At 42.0% G+C, this 14,730-nt stretch overlaps 1 protein-coding gene across 6 annotated transcripts in view; it reads left to right on the forward strand.

Annotated features, from left to right (window-relative positions):
• Positions 1–7: 7 nt before the first annotated feature.
• Positions 8–14,730, forward strand: part of SNRK (SNF related kinase) — a 58,799-nt gene continuing 44,076 nt past the window's right edge. Inside the window, exons 1-2 of one of the 6 annotated variants that reach the window (XM_049629090.1) lie at positions 8–2,943; positions 3,481–3,740. In XM_049629090.1, coding sequence (XP_049485047.1) covers positions 3,578–3,740 — 163 coding nt within the window. In that variant the 5' untranslated portion in view covers positions 8–2,943; positions 3,481–3,577. The other 5 variants (XM_049629092.1, XM_049629091.1, XM_049629096.1 and 2 more) reach the window with 5 other exon arrangements.

The following is a 14,730-nucleotide window of genomic DNA, read 5'->3' on the forward strand; positions in this document are numbered from 1 at the left end:
CGGCGGCCGGCCGCGGGCTCCCGGAGGCCCTGCCCTTGCGGCCGCGGCCGGATTGCGGCACCTCGGGAGGCGCCCGCATCCCGCGCCCCGCCCCGAGCCGGCCGAGTGCGGCGCCGCGGGGCCCCGCGCTCCGGCCGGGCTCCCCGCGCCTGGGTTCTCTCGTGGGGTGTGTGTTCTCGGAATGTGTTTCCTTTTTCAAACGAATCTGGAAATCTGGCCGCAGCAAGGGGCTTCCTTGGTAAAACTGCAGGCTTACAATAGAATGGGGATATTGTTGTCTGTAGAGAAAGGGCATCGGGGTAAGGAAGGAGGAGCAGTGCCCTTCCCAGGGGAGAGCGAGAATTTTTTTTTTTTTTTTTTTCCGGATTGGGAGAGCAATCCGTTCTTTACCGTAGTCATCGCCTGTTGAATTCTTTCTGGACCATTTTGCAAAAACCTTCCTGCCTTTAACTTGGACTTGGGATCTGGGAAAGTGACAGTCTGTTTTCCTGGTTGGGGTTGGGGGGAGGGCAGTGGGGGGTTCTTGGAGCTGTGCTGTTCCTGACAGTTGGACCAGGTACAATCAGATAGCTTCTTGGCGAGATCGGTTTCACGCTCAGTATTTGGGGAGAATTTAGCAGTAGGGTTCTTTATCGAGGTTTGAGGATATAGGACCTTGCAAATTGTCAGGTTACTTTTTTTCTCTTTTATAAAATTGAGTGCATTCTCAGTCTTAGGAGCGGGTGGTAAAGCTGATTTAATGCGTTTCCCATCTTACCAGGTTTTAAGGTGAAGCATGGCTTACAAGTGATGGAACTGCAGATGTTGAGTATCCTGCTGAATTTTCACTACATTTCTTTCAAACATCAGACGCTTCAGCTGAATTTTCACTAAATTTCTTTCAAACATCAGATGCTTCAGTTCGGGTTCCTTGTACTGGGTTGGGACACTGTGTCTCAAATCAGACTAATTTATCAGAATGTGTATTAGTGTGCTTTAAAGCCAGGAGCTGTCAAGGTTTATGTAATCAACTTATTAATTTATGATCTTATTACATTGCTTTCCAGATTTATAAAACCATTCCCTTAAGGAAATCTGTCTTCAACGTCTGCTTAAATATTTCTCTTGGAATTGGATTCCTGAGGAGGAATGCACTGTACAAGTGGTGATTTAAGCATACTAATTAGACAAGTTTCTGTAAAAAAAAAAAAAAAAAAAAAGAAAAAGAAAAATACGTATTGATTCTTTTATCTGACTATTGTATTGTCCCTATTTGGAAAATAGATGACATTCCCATTTTACAGAACTAGAAATGAAATTACATGACATTCCCAAGGTCACATATTGAAGCAGTGTAGTAACTGAAAAATTAAGTGCATGGTGCTAACTTTTCTTACATCTTCAAGGTTTTCTAGGCAGGGAACTTTGAGTGTCACCTTTGTCTTTTTTAAATCTGCACGGTTTTTATATTATTTTAGGCACAGAAATGATTCTCACCCTATTAATTTTTCACTATTAAGAGTAAACTTTTCAGTATTGTTGCAGTAAGTTCCATGAGTTTAAAACATACAAGAACTCAGAAGTTATCCTAATTTTTATTTTTCTAGAACAGAAATATAAATTGGACTTTATATTCAGATTTAATCCCATATTCCTAAAAGGAAGGTTTTTATATGTCCTTAGTAAAGTTGAGGGGCTTTCATGATACTTTTACTGGTCACAGGAAATAGTCTTTATCTAACCCTTACTGTGGGTGTTTGTTTCTGTCATACAGAAAGTGAAACTAAATGGGAAAGAAGTTACTTGTTTTTGGAGATAATTAAACAGCCATGGCTCTAGGTGTTGATATAAATAAGGCCTGGTGTCTTCCCTGTAGCAGCTTGTCTGGGCCTAAGAGCTCAGTAGCTGCCCAGGAAGAAAAGGGCACAAGTGAACTTGCCGCATGATCAGAATTTTAGGAATTAAAAACATAGATGAGGAACTTGCCCTGTTTTAACTGCATGCACGCTGTTTGCTTAACTAGAAGACAGAGTTTTTAACCAAGATGTTTTTCTAATAAAACTGTTCTTCATAATTTAGGTATTTGTATGTGTGTGCAGGTAAATTCTTAGAGCAACTTAGGTGGAAAAGTTACTTGAGTAGATTCTGGAAGTTTTGAAGATAAGCTTAACCTATGCTATATTCACGGCACCTTTGCATGCTTATTTTCGCAGCCCTGGGTTCTGGGCAGCAATATAAAATTGAGTAAAAACCGGTTCCTGCCTTTGGGAGCTTACAGGCTGTCAGGGCCACTGAAGTCAACGCTAACAATAGGGTCCAACGGCTGCTGTGCTGAGGCTTAGGCACAGCTCTGTAGAAGCACAAAGGTGGGAGCAAGGAACAATCTGACTTGGGAAGGCTTCACGGAGGAGGCGACGGTGAACTGGTCCTGAGGGACAGGTAGAGATCCCAGGCCGAGAAAAGGGGAGGGTGCTCAGAAGGTTCAGGGAGGATGAAAAGCTGAGGTGGAGTGGTGGAGGAAGAACTGAGATCCGAGTGGGTGAAAGGGAGTGGAGGTAAAGACAGTTCTGGTTTCAAAGAATATGAAAAGGAAGGGAAAAGCGTGGGCCAGGAGCTTTGGGCATGGAGAGGGAAGGGTTTTGGTCTTTTGTTTTTGTTTAGAAACAGCTGGTGTAAAATCTCTCCGGCTTAATAGCCTCGCAAGGCACTGGAAGTGTATTGTCTGGTCTGGCTGATCTGGAGCTTCGTTATTCGCACTGGATTGTTTCCTCATCTGCTTTTCTGCACATCTGCCCTGGGCTGAGGCCTCCTGTCCCGTGGGAAACCATTTCTTGCCGCTGGTAGGGGAGGAGCCTGTCTAAAAGAGGGTTCCTGCCGTACCTTCCCTGAACATTTATTTCTCTGCTGCTTCCAGAACCTCCTGAGATCCTGCTTTGGCACCTCCAGCACTTGGCCTCTGCTCAGGTAGGCTCTTCCTGGGACAAACCAGGCTGCTTTGTCTCTCCTACCTGCACCCTCCAAAGTGCTGCCACGTGGCTGTACCATGGCAGTTACTTCAGAGTCCGTCACAGACCCTGTGCTGCGATTTTTAGGTTCTGCAGCGTCTCTAGGCTCAAAACAGGATTGGGCCTATCTAAATACCCCCTCGGCTGTGTATTGGCCTGGAAATGTCATGTAGGTTATCAAGTCTGTGCTCCAGAAGCGTGGGTTACAGGTCATAGAAACGGTCAGATCATAGGCTCCCTGGGCCTCAGGGTCTCCTTGTCGACATGCAGTTATTTTTCTCAAACTGAGAAGACTCAGCTTCTGGAAGGCAGAGACCACTTCTTTGATTTTAGCATCCCCAGACCGAAGTAATGCCTCATGCATAGTCTGTGTCCCCAAGTGGTGTCTTGATGAAAAAACTTCAAAACTCCAAACTTTAGTTTGTTGGGTTTTATCATCCTGGTAACAGCCATTGTAATACAGCTGGGCTAAATTTAAATTGTTTTTCAATCATAGAATTTTGGAGCTGAGGGCACGTCTTCGCTTGGTACCGGCATGTAGTACATGCTCAGGAAATGTTTGTTCCTGTCCTGCGCGTTTCCCGTCTGAGTGAATGGCACCACTTCTGCTACCACTCTCCGCCAGAACCATTCCGGATTTCCCTCTTTGCTTCCCCTCACCCCACGCATTGAGTTCTTGGCTTCTGCTTCCTGAATGGGTCTCCTCTGTTACATCCTCATCATCACTGCCCGCATATTGGCAGCCTTCATGTTTAGGTCAGTAAGCGATCATTTACCTGGAGACGTTTTCAGTAGTCCCCCCAGCTGTAGTCTTGCCCTGCCAGTCTGGTCGTCACTTTGCTGCCAGAGTGGTTTGTGTAACTGTCATCTCTGATTGTCGTTCCCCTGCACAGGATTCTTCTTTGGCTTCTTAGTGCCAGCTTTTGTTTGTTCACTTAATAGTATGAATCTCTCTCTTTTGGGTAGATGCTATACTGGGCAGGCCCTGGAATACAGACCGGAATAAAATGGACGTGGGCCTTAACACGGACTGAAGTTCTCATTTAGCTGAGTGGAGACACAGATTGTTACTCACATAATCACCTGAGTAATTATAACCGCAGTTGTGATAAGGCCCCTGATGGGAAAGGAATGGCACTGTGAGAGGGCACGGGAGCTGGTGTGTGGGGGTGTGCGGAGGGCAAGGACACGCTCAGGAGGGTTGACCTTAAGCTGGGCCCTGAAGCACGGTAAGGGCTCACCAGACTTGAGGAACCGCGGCTGATTTGCTTGGAATACGAGGCCCTTTGGGTATACGAGGCCCCTGCCTCCCTGTCTGATCTCATCTCCTATGCTCTGCATGCATTATTGCCCCAGTCACAGTAAGCTCTCTGAGGTTTCTCTTCTGAAAAGCCTCTTCCCCCTCATCACCAATTTCACTTCTTAGCTCAGATGAGAAAATGAATGTCTCTGAGACGCCTCCTGAATGAACTCTCCAAGGTAGCTTTTGGGAAAGGGACGCCTCTTGTAGCCTATCTGTCCCTGTAAGAGACTGCACAGACCTTGTGGCAGTGATCTTCCTGGTATGTGCAGTAGAGGCGTCTAGTTAGGGGGGTAACTCGGGCCTGTTAGGGGATATCAAAAGAAGGGGGGAGCTAAGTATATAACCCCTCTCAGATGTCAGAGTCTCCTGGGAGGAAGGCCAGTTCTGAAAAGTTGGAGGAAAAACAGTGGGTGATTTTGATCCTACTCACATCCTGCTAATATGTGTTATCCCACTTAACCTTCATAATAAGTGTCCAAGGTGGTGATTATCTTTGTTTTATAGATTGAGATGTACCTATTCATAGAAGTTGAGTAACTTCCTGGGCTCCAGATTCTGTGGTACTCTTTCTGTTGCTATGATGCCGTTGCTCACATCTGCTGAATAAATGAATTTTGATCATTGTTAAAGTGCACCTCTGTGGTGAGGATTATAAGAAAGGTTGACCGGGGCGCCTGGGTGGTTCAGTCGGTTACGTGTCCGACTTCGGCTCAGGTCACACGGCCCGCGACTTCGAGCCCCACATTGGGCTCTGTGCTGACAGCTCAGAACCTGCTTCACATTCTGTGTCTCCCTCACTCTCTGCCCCTCCCCAGCTCACGCTCTGTCTCTCCCCTTGAAAAATAAACAAATCATTAAAAAAAAAAAAAAAAAAAGGTTGACCATGTGGTAGTTTGAAATGTTGAAACTTAGGATACCCTCCCAGCTCCTCTCTGATGTTCCTCCTGCTCTGTGTACACACCTCTTAGGCCAGTATATTGTCTTTATATTGCATAGCTAGGGGGAAATGTTTGAATAATAAACTGGGTTGAATACGTATTCATCCGGGGTGCGTGGGTGGCTCAGTCCGTTAAGCATCCGACCTTGGTCCAGGTCATGATCTCACGGTTCGTGGGTTCGAGCCCCACGTCAGGCTCTGTACTGACAGCTCAGAGCCTGGAGCCTGCTTCGGATTCTGTGTCTCCCTCTCTGTCTCTTTGCCCCTCCCTAGCTCGCTCGCTCTCTCTCTCTCTCTGTCAGAAATAAACTTTAAAAAAAGATTTTAAAAAATACATATTCATTTGTGTTGGTTTTTCTTTATTAGAGAGATTATGTTTTAGATAATGTAGGTTTTGCTCTTGCAGTGTAACTTACCTGGATAAAGTTCATTTCAGATTTAGGACGATATACTAACGAATATTCACAGAGAGATTATGAAGCTGGAGCGTACTGTTCATGGATCTCTTTTTAAAATAGTCATAATACTCTATAGCCTTTTATATAACAGTGGACAAAAGCAGAGTGATTGAATTTTAAAGTAAAGTTTGGCTTTCTGTTTTACCTCATTTTCTACAAGTGAAACAGTTCTCTCGTTATTGGCGTAAAGTATTATGTGTACTAAAGAAAATGTGGAGTGAGAATATTCATTCAGTCTCCATTTCAGGGCTTGATTTTGTCCTTTGCTCTCCTGTTTTATGGGTATTTGCTAATCCTCTTTCAAAGGAAAATGCTTTTTCAGAAACAAATGGAGAGAATGTAATTTGCAAAGTATATTAAAATTGCGTTTCGGAAAGGATACAATTTTTAAGCAGAAAAGAGAACCTCCTAAATTTATCTGAATTACTTATTTTGTGTTGGCTGTTCTGTGCCACTGGCTGTTCTTGCCATCGCAAAATTGTGTGTAAACTCTAAGGTGAAGTTATTTTTAAGGTGCCATTCCAGTTTTACATGATCAGTAAATATCTCAGTCTGTCTTTTGAATAGTTATTTGCCTGTAATTTCATTTCTTAAAAAGAAGTTTCAAGAAGTCTGTAATGGAATTATTTGTTAATGATGTTTATTAGCTAAGTCTTTGGTGATGTTAGGGAATTTCCTCCATTTAATTGATTGCCGGGCTAGGTAAGTAGCTTAGCATATCAGAATTAGAGGAATGCGAGAAATACCAAAATAGATTTCTTTTATTTTTTTACTTTTTTAAGCGTCTGTTTTATTTTTGAGAGAGAAAGCACGTCCACACGTCCACACATGAGTGGGGGAGGGGCAGAGAGAGAGAGGGAGACAGAAGATCCGAAGCCGGTTCTGTGCTGACCGCAGAGAGCCAGATTCGGAGCTTGAACTCACCAACTGGGAGATCGTGACCTGAGCCGAAGTTGGACACTCAACCGACTGAGCTACTCAGCCACCCACAAATAGACTTATTTTGGAATTAGGAAGGCCTAGGTAAAAGGGACGTCTCGTATTGTTGCAGGAAAAAACGGAGGACCCAAGAGTCAGTGGAACCTGGAGTCCAACCTGGGCAGCTCTTTCCTGGGTGTAGGACTGGGGCAAAGAAGTCCTTTTCTTCTTTGGTCCCGCTTTCTCATCTGTAAAAATGGGTGTGATATTTCTGTGACGTTGCTGATTGTGAGGAATAAGTGATGAAACAAATGTGGAGTCCACTACCTACATAGATCCCCAGAAATGACATGGTTTACTCTTTTTGAGACCTGCATTACCACAAACCTGGAATTCTAAAAGGAGCGGTTGTGGCAGTAAAAGACATTTTTAAAATTTGAAATGAAACAAAGTCAACTGTGGTTTTGTTATGGGACGGGACTCCTATCTGTATAATCGTATTTAGGTTAGTAGTAGGTTTTTGGGCTGGTAGTAGGGTTGATAATGAGAGATCTGATCGGAGTCAAAACAAAAACTGCTGTTTTATCGAACTGTAAAGTGGACAGTGAGCTTTTAAAATTGGTTTCAATCCTCCAATGACCTTATTTGTGTGTTGCTTTCACGTTACTATCTAGAGTTTTACTCTTCTGTGCAGACCTCTTATCAGCTCTGTGGTTAGAAGCTGCGTCTGTGCATTTTTAACTCTTTAGTGACACTTTAACGAAACAAGTGTAATTCAAAGATAGCTATATGGTGAATTATTGAGTATGGCAAGTTTTCCATGAGTTTTGAGAAAGTCAGAGTTCATCACAGTTGCCTAAGTGGTAAGCCATTAGGTATTTCTCAGGATCAGCCTTCTTAACCCTGCTGACTTACCTCACGTCTACCCCAAATCATAACTGCACCCAAGCTGATACTGTCCTTTCTGAAACCAGCCGTATGCACGCTCTGCTGTTTCCTTCCCCCAGTTTTGAGAACGGTGTTCCACTGCTCTCTGTTCAAGGATAAGCTCTGGTCTGTGGGCTGCCCTGTCTTTGGGATCCTGCCTTCTTGGAGTCCTCTACTCTTCCTTTGGCACGCCTCACCCAGACTAACCTGTGTAGTTATTTATCTTTTTATATGTAGATAACTTATTTGTAAAATTGTAAAGGATACTGTGTTATGTCCTACACAATTAGGGCTCAAATATTTGCTAATGAAAATAGGCTCAGCGTTCCTCTTCTTTCCTCAGCCTGAAGGAATTGCATACCTTGTCCCACAAGGGAAGCAAAATATTTCCTTGAATATGTCTTGTTTATTAACATGACATAAATAGATTTTGGACAATATGTTTTTAGGGGAATTAGTCTTTTCATAGATCTTAGTCGAAAAGTAAACTGGATAATTGTTTACAAAAAAGTAAAAATTAAAATTTTTTATATAATGTTTATTTTTTTATTTTTGAGAGAGAGACAGAGACAGACAGAGACAGAGGAGGGTAAGTGTGGGAGGGGCAGAGAGAGAGGGAGAAACAGAATCCGAAGCAGGCTCCAGGCTCCAGGCTCCGAGCTGTCAGCACAGAGCCCGATGCGTGGCTCAAACTCACGGACTGTGAGATCATGACCTGAGCTCAGGAGTCGGACGCTCAACCGACTGAGCCACCCAGGAGCCTCCCCAAAAGTCAAAATTTTAATAACCTCTGTCTTTTTTAGGTTATAAAAGCAGCACACACTCACTGCCAAAAATTTGAAAAGAACAGAAAAACATAAAGAGAAAAAAATTCTGTAATCTTACCATCTTAACATTTTGGTATTTTTAAAATATATATGCAGACAAATTATACGCTTAAAAAATTGAGATCATATGCCATGAAATTTGGCATATGAATTTTCTTACTTAACATTTTATTGTGAGAATTTCCCATGAGATTAAATAGCCTGAAAATATGACTGCATAGTGTTAATGTTAGGTATACTGTGATTTATTTAATTGTTTTCTTACTGTAGACCTTTAGGTTATTTAATTTTTTTGCATACATAAATATCATTGAACATTGTTAACTGTAAAGATTTTCAACATCTTCTTTCCTTTAAAATGTGTATCTAGTAGTGAGATTATCAAATCAAGAGTATTATTTTAAGGTTCTTGATATATGTTTTACCACATTGCTTTTCAGAAATCAGATAATTTGCAGACTTAACAATGTAAAAGCATCTCAAATGATTCAGTCTTTTTTTTTTTAATGTTTATTTTCGAGAGAGGGAGGGAGAGAGAGAGGCAGAACATGAGTGGGGGAGGGGCAGAGAGAGAGAAAGAGAGGAAGACATAGAATCCAAAGCAGGCTCCAGGCTCTGGGTTGTCAGCACGGAGCCCGACGTGGGGCTCGAACCCATGAACTGCGAGGTCATGACCTGAGCCGAAGCGGATACTGAACTGATTGAGCCACCCAGGCGCCCTTCAAATGATTAAGTCTTTTAAGCAAAAGTAAGTGAAATGTTAGAGACCAGTATTTTTGTTTATAGATTAGTTTACTTTTTTCTGTTCCAGTATTCTTTTTTGACCATTTTTTTTTTTAATGAGCATCTTCATCATGATATCAGCAAGGAAAGAAAAAGATGACAGGATTTTGACAGCATTAATAAAAATTTGGAAGAGAGATTTAGATTACTAAGTTTTTAAATTCTCCCAACTTCCACTTTCATTGTTTTCCTGGCAACAAGGAGTAATTGTGAGTTGCCTTTATTTATCTTGGAGTAACTTTTACATACCAGCTTTCGCTTAAGTCACTATGTGTTATGTGAGCACTTTTATACCAGGCTGTCACCAGAAATGGTGACACACTTAGCATTTTTCATCATTTTAACAAGAGGCAGATTCTGTTTCGGAATTTGGAACTTACTGTCTGCACTGCTGGTCCGAGTTTTGTGGCTTGAATGTTAACCCCTTCCTCTTTGCAAATAGTTAGTACTACTCTATATCAGCTAATAAATTGCCTGACTACTGGGTACGTTAAAATTCCTTGATGTATCCTGGGCCATTGCTTGTTTCACTTAGGGAAAGTAAAATTACGTAAGTCGGTGCTTCCTGAGATCGATCTGCACTGGTGACCCAGTCACTGCCTGAGGAGCAGAGCAGTCCTTTTAGCCCGCCGGTCCTAGTCACCTCAGTTGCCCCTGGGGTGTCCGTTAAAAGTGACCACTTGGAAGAAAACTTGCAGAATAGTAGGCGGTTACCTTCCCTTGGAAAATACTTTCCTAGACATTTGGAGGTATAATTTTGCCTACTTGGACATTTCTGATAATAAATAATTTAACCTTTGAATTTATAGTTCTATCTCGAGTCCATCCGGTGAGTGCAGACTGGTGACCTCATAATGCTACATGAGAACCATGTGGTAATATCAAGCTGATCAGTGAAAAACTCTGGATCCTTCCGTAACTAAGGACCTCTTGACCTATTTGTGATTTCTTCATCTTTGATTTATGGCTTATATTGGTAACTCCCAGGAGGAGGAGCGCTATTCTAGAAATGTGGAATATTGTTTACTTTGGACAAACGGAACGGCAGTGGCAACTGCGTGTAGAGTTGTGTTTATTTTGCTTGACCTGGGGGTTACTGACATTCTCAGAGGATTTAGTCTACTCTCTTCAGCCTATGCCATTTTTGTTACGGGTATCTCTGAAATTTTAGCAGTAAGATCAGCGTGGTAGTATTCATCGAGAGTCAGTACTCCACTTACGTTAATTTTTCTATAAACACACAGGTTAGCCTAGTATTTTCCATGAGGAAAAATCATGGTTTTCATTTTTGGTATCTATAAAAGATAGCAGATGATTTTCGTACGTAACGAGCTTAAATGCAGTTTTAGTGTGGCTTTGCGAAACTCATCTTTCAGTTATCTGTATTAGAGGGAGAGCATTGGTACGGATTTTTTTTTTTTTAAGCGTTTAATTTGAGAGGTTTTTGTGTATGTAACTGCTGGTGGTCTGCTTTTAGGAGGAAATTTACAATATCCCAAGTAAAATGGGGAGAGGCAGTAGAAGTAGCCTGATTCACGCATGTGGCCCTTTCATTTCCACTCCCCTGCTTATGCCACGGGTGGCGGTGTTCAGTGTGCTGTTTGTCCTCCCCTCTCCTGGTGGGGGGAGGTGTAAGTAGTGTGTCCGTGTATCTGTTTGACATACAGACCACACTGTAGTGGTGGTGATGTCCATGCAAATCTCCAGTCTAAGAGTGAATTTGACCAGCCAAACAGGGTGACTTCCAAATGACAGTAGGTTGAACAGAGGCTGGTTCTACAACTGTTTTCAGCAGCTTGCAAAATGTGTGCCGGGCCACCCACACTTCCTTCCTCTTCTCCAGCCACGCCCGCACACTTCAGTTTGCTTCTCTTTAGCTGGGAGAACATCGGTATATTCTTGCAACATGTACTGGTAGTTGTTTCTCAAACATGAATCTCCATATTAGAAACGCTCTGAGGCTAGTTGGCCTGTTTCATTCTGGTCCAGCCCGGTTATGTGCATGTGGAAGCATACGCTAAGTAAGACTGCTTTAGCAGGGCCTCATTTAGTGGTCTTGCTGTTTTAAAAGATATCATCTTTATTATGTAGTCGTTAAAAATATTGACGTAGAAGAATTCAGTGCAGTGGGAAAATATTCATTATATAAAGTAGAGGAAAAAGTTGTGAGACTTCACATCTAGTATCTTAGCTTTGTAAGAAGCATAGGTATGAAGAATATATACTCAAAGATGAAGAGAGGTCATCCTGGATGAAAGTATAAGGTGAATGGGGGCGCCTGGGTGGTTCAGTCGGTTAAGCGTCCAACTCTTGGTTTTGGCTCAGGTCATGGTCTCACGGTGAGTTTAAGCCTGTGTTGGGCTCTGTGCTGGCAGTGTGGAACCTGCTTAGGATTCTCTCTCTCCCTCTCTTTCTGCACCTCCCCTGCTCTCTCGCTCTCTCGCTCTCAAGATAAAGAAACTTAAAAAAAATTAAATTAAAAAAAGAAAGTATAAGGTGATTTTTTTCTTCCTATATTGTGCTTTTCTGCATTTTCCAAATTTTCTAAAGTGAATTTGTATCAACTTGTAGAGAGAAATACTTTTAAGATGGTTGTAAACCTCTCTCTCTCTTTGTGTCTGTCTGTATTATTCCATTTTATAAAAAAAATTTGTTCCTTGGCATATGTTATACTTAGAAAATAATTTGAACGGCTTTGTACCAAACTGCTAACAGAGATTGTCTCAGACAGTAGAAAATTGGATGATTTGTAAGAAAAAATTCTTTTTGTCAGTTTATATGTTCTAATTGTATTTTTCCCTATATTGTACAGATATTTCTTTCATAACTTCATAATTGAAGCAAAATATTAAAAGGAAAGTGCTATGTCAAGTGAAAAAAGTAGGCTCCAAGATATAAAGTTATGTGTAGAATGATCACACCTTTGAAAACAAAGAAGAAACTGTATAAATATTTGCAGAAAGATTGCCAAAATGTTAATGGCGCTGATCTTCAGTGGTAGAACTACGGATGCCTTTTAATTCTTCCTGCTTCCTAGTCTATATGTTCTAGATTCTCTGTAAGAATATATTACTTTCGGGGAAGAAAATGTAAAGGAACATTTAGTTCTTTTTGAAAGGGTAGACTTGAAAGAAGGTCCTCTTGATATTTCAAAAGCAAATACTTAGATTTTGTGGGATTTTTTTGGAAAAATTATCAGACTTTGATGCCCAACTAGAGATACTCTTTTCTTTGCATTACAGTCTTACATCCGTCATTTTCAGTTTAATATGTTTTAGGAAACTGGACAGCTCTGTAAATTCATTCTCTCGCGGTAGGGTGGAACAGTAAAAGCATTTCTATTTGGACGAAGGAGAACACCATCGTTTCAATAATGGTGGTGGTGGTGGTAGCTAGTGTTTACTGCTTCCTCTGTGTCAGGCTTAATTGCAAACCTTTTTGCTGTACTAACTCACTTAATTCTCCCCACAACCTGTGAACTTGTACTCTTACTACTAACATTTTCTAATGGGGAAACTGATCATACAGGGAGGTCAGGTTTTGTTCAGGGCCCATGGCGACTGGTAGGGGAGCTGGGTTTCAGATCCAGTCCTTGGCGCTCCGAGCCAGTGTTCGGCCACGCCGGACTACCCCACTGCCTTGCCTAGAGGCTGGATGAGACGGGCTGGTGGAGAGAGGGAAGCAAGGGTAATGGCAGGAGCTGCCGTATCCTTCTTGGAGCTGAAGGAGCAGGTAAGCGTTCCAGGGTTTCCCTGTCTCTAGACGAGGCCCTATGTGTGAGCTTAAGGGTTACCTGGATGCTCACCTTTGGTGTGTTGTGTAAATCGCCTTGGCCTAGTGTGAATGCTTAGGCCTTTCAGTATTTGTGGGATATTTCAGTGTTGTGCAGAGTACCGTGAGGCACCTCAGCCAGTATGCCACAGCCTTAGCTATCGGCGCCCTGTGTTCATAGTGATAGTTTCTTTTTTCCTATCGAATGGAAAGCCTCCGTGTGAAGGTGTTTTGTGTGTTCCCAGGTGCTGGCATTATAATTGATTTCTGCTGGCCTGCTCGAAGATTGTCTGTTGTGAAGGTCGCCCTCTTTGGCTGTTGGAGTGAGCGTTTCATGATCCGGCAGGGGCTCCTGCAGGCAGGCTGGGCTTGGAAACCAGGCTGGGCAGGATTGGAACTGCCTCCTGCTGCTTACTGGGCAAGTCAAGCCTCATTGCGCCTAGCTTGCGGGCTCTTGGTTTCGATTCAGTGAAATGTGGATTTGGAGCCTGTTACCCAGGAAGCATTTAGAAAATGGTGAATTCACCGTTTATTATTATTACTTCCTCCTCCTTCTAGTAGAATCTGTCTGACCTGGCCGCCTGGAACAATCTCTGTTTATGTGTGCACTGTTAAATTTCTGTTTCCTCAAGATTCTTTGAATGGGTTGTAATTCACAGAGGGGAGAAAGATCCTGGGATGCTGGGTCACTAAAGACATACTTGCCATTTTTATGTCTGTCTGGATCCAGCCTTAGAATGTGTATTTTGACTCTAAGCAAAGTTAAAACAAATAGAACTAAACTCAAATCTCCTTCTGTGTTTTCCTTTAGGAAAAAGAAGCAACTCACAAAACACAGTGGTAACAAGGATTATTCAGTATGCGGTTTGTAGGGTATGTCCTGGAGCCATTAGAGGCACCTGCACTCTGTATAAGCCACCTCTTAACATTCAGCGTTGATGTTCAGCATGACTTTCAGGCCCTGCAAGGTCCTCAAAGATCAAAAAACAATGTAGTTACTTCCTGTGCGAACACAAAATGTACTTGATGGTTGGGTTGCCCAGTAGGCTAGTACTTAAAGAGATGATCAGTAACGAGGATGTTTTTCCTTTCGACCTTCAGTTAATCATAATGTCCTGGTGTTTGGTAAACCGCTGTGGTTTCATAGACACTGTGTGTACGAAACGAATTACAAAAAGAGTACATTCCTTGGTAGTGAAAATGATTATTCTTTCACTACAAGGTAGCCTCATCATGAAGAGACCCTGTTAGATTCTTTCCCGTGAACTTGCTAGTGGATTAAAAACTATTTTCATTGTACCCTTTTGCTGGCACAGTTCTGGGAAGAGAAACTGCAGAGTGTTAATTGTAATTGTTTCTGGGTGTCAGAGACCCTGAAAAACTACTTTTTTCCCCCTCATTTACATACACATTTATTACTTTCGTAACAAGACAAAGTGAATGACCTAATTAATTTAATTAAAATTTAATTTAAATTCAAATTTATTTCTGAAATCTGATTTATATGCCATTTAACAAGAATACATCTAAACTAAAGGGATGAGAAAAACAAATATTATATCACTTGAGGGCACCCTAAAAGTTGTTTTGAAAGCTTAAGTTGCATTTGCCAGCTTGTAACTTAATAGACTGAGGTAGAACTTTAAGAATAATTACTGCCCTTATAATTAATCAAAATTAAAGATACAAAGATAGTTTTCTGCCCCCTGGAGTTAGCTTAGAGTTGCTATTTTTGAAAATTAAATATGCCTGAATTAAACTTTCTTTGGGGGAACTACTGTCCAAATAAAGCAACATCTTTCCACTTGGATTTTCCTGTTAA

This window comes from Panthera uncia, chromosome C2 (assembly GCF_023721935.1).
Source record: "Panthera uncia isolate 11264 chromosome C2, Puncia_PCG_1.0, whole genome shotgun sequence".
NCBI lineage: Eukaryota > Metazoa > Chordata > Mammalia > Carnivora > Felidae > Panthera > Panthera uncia.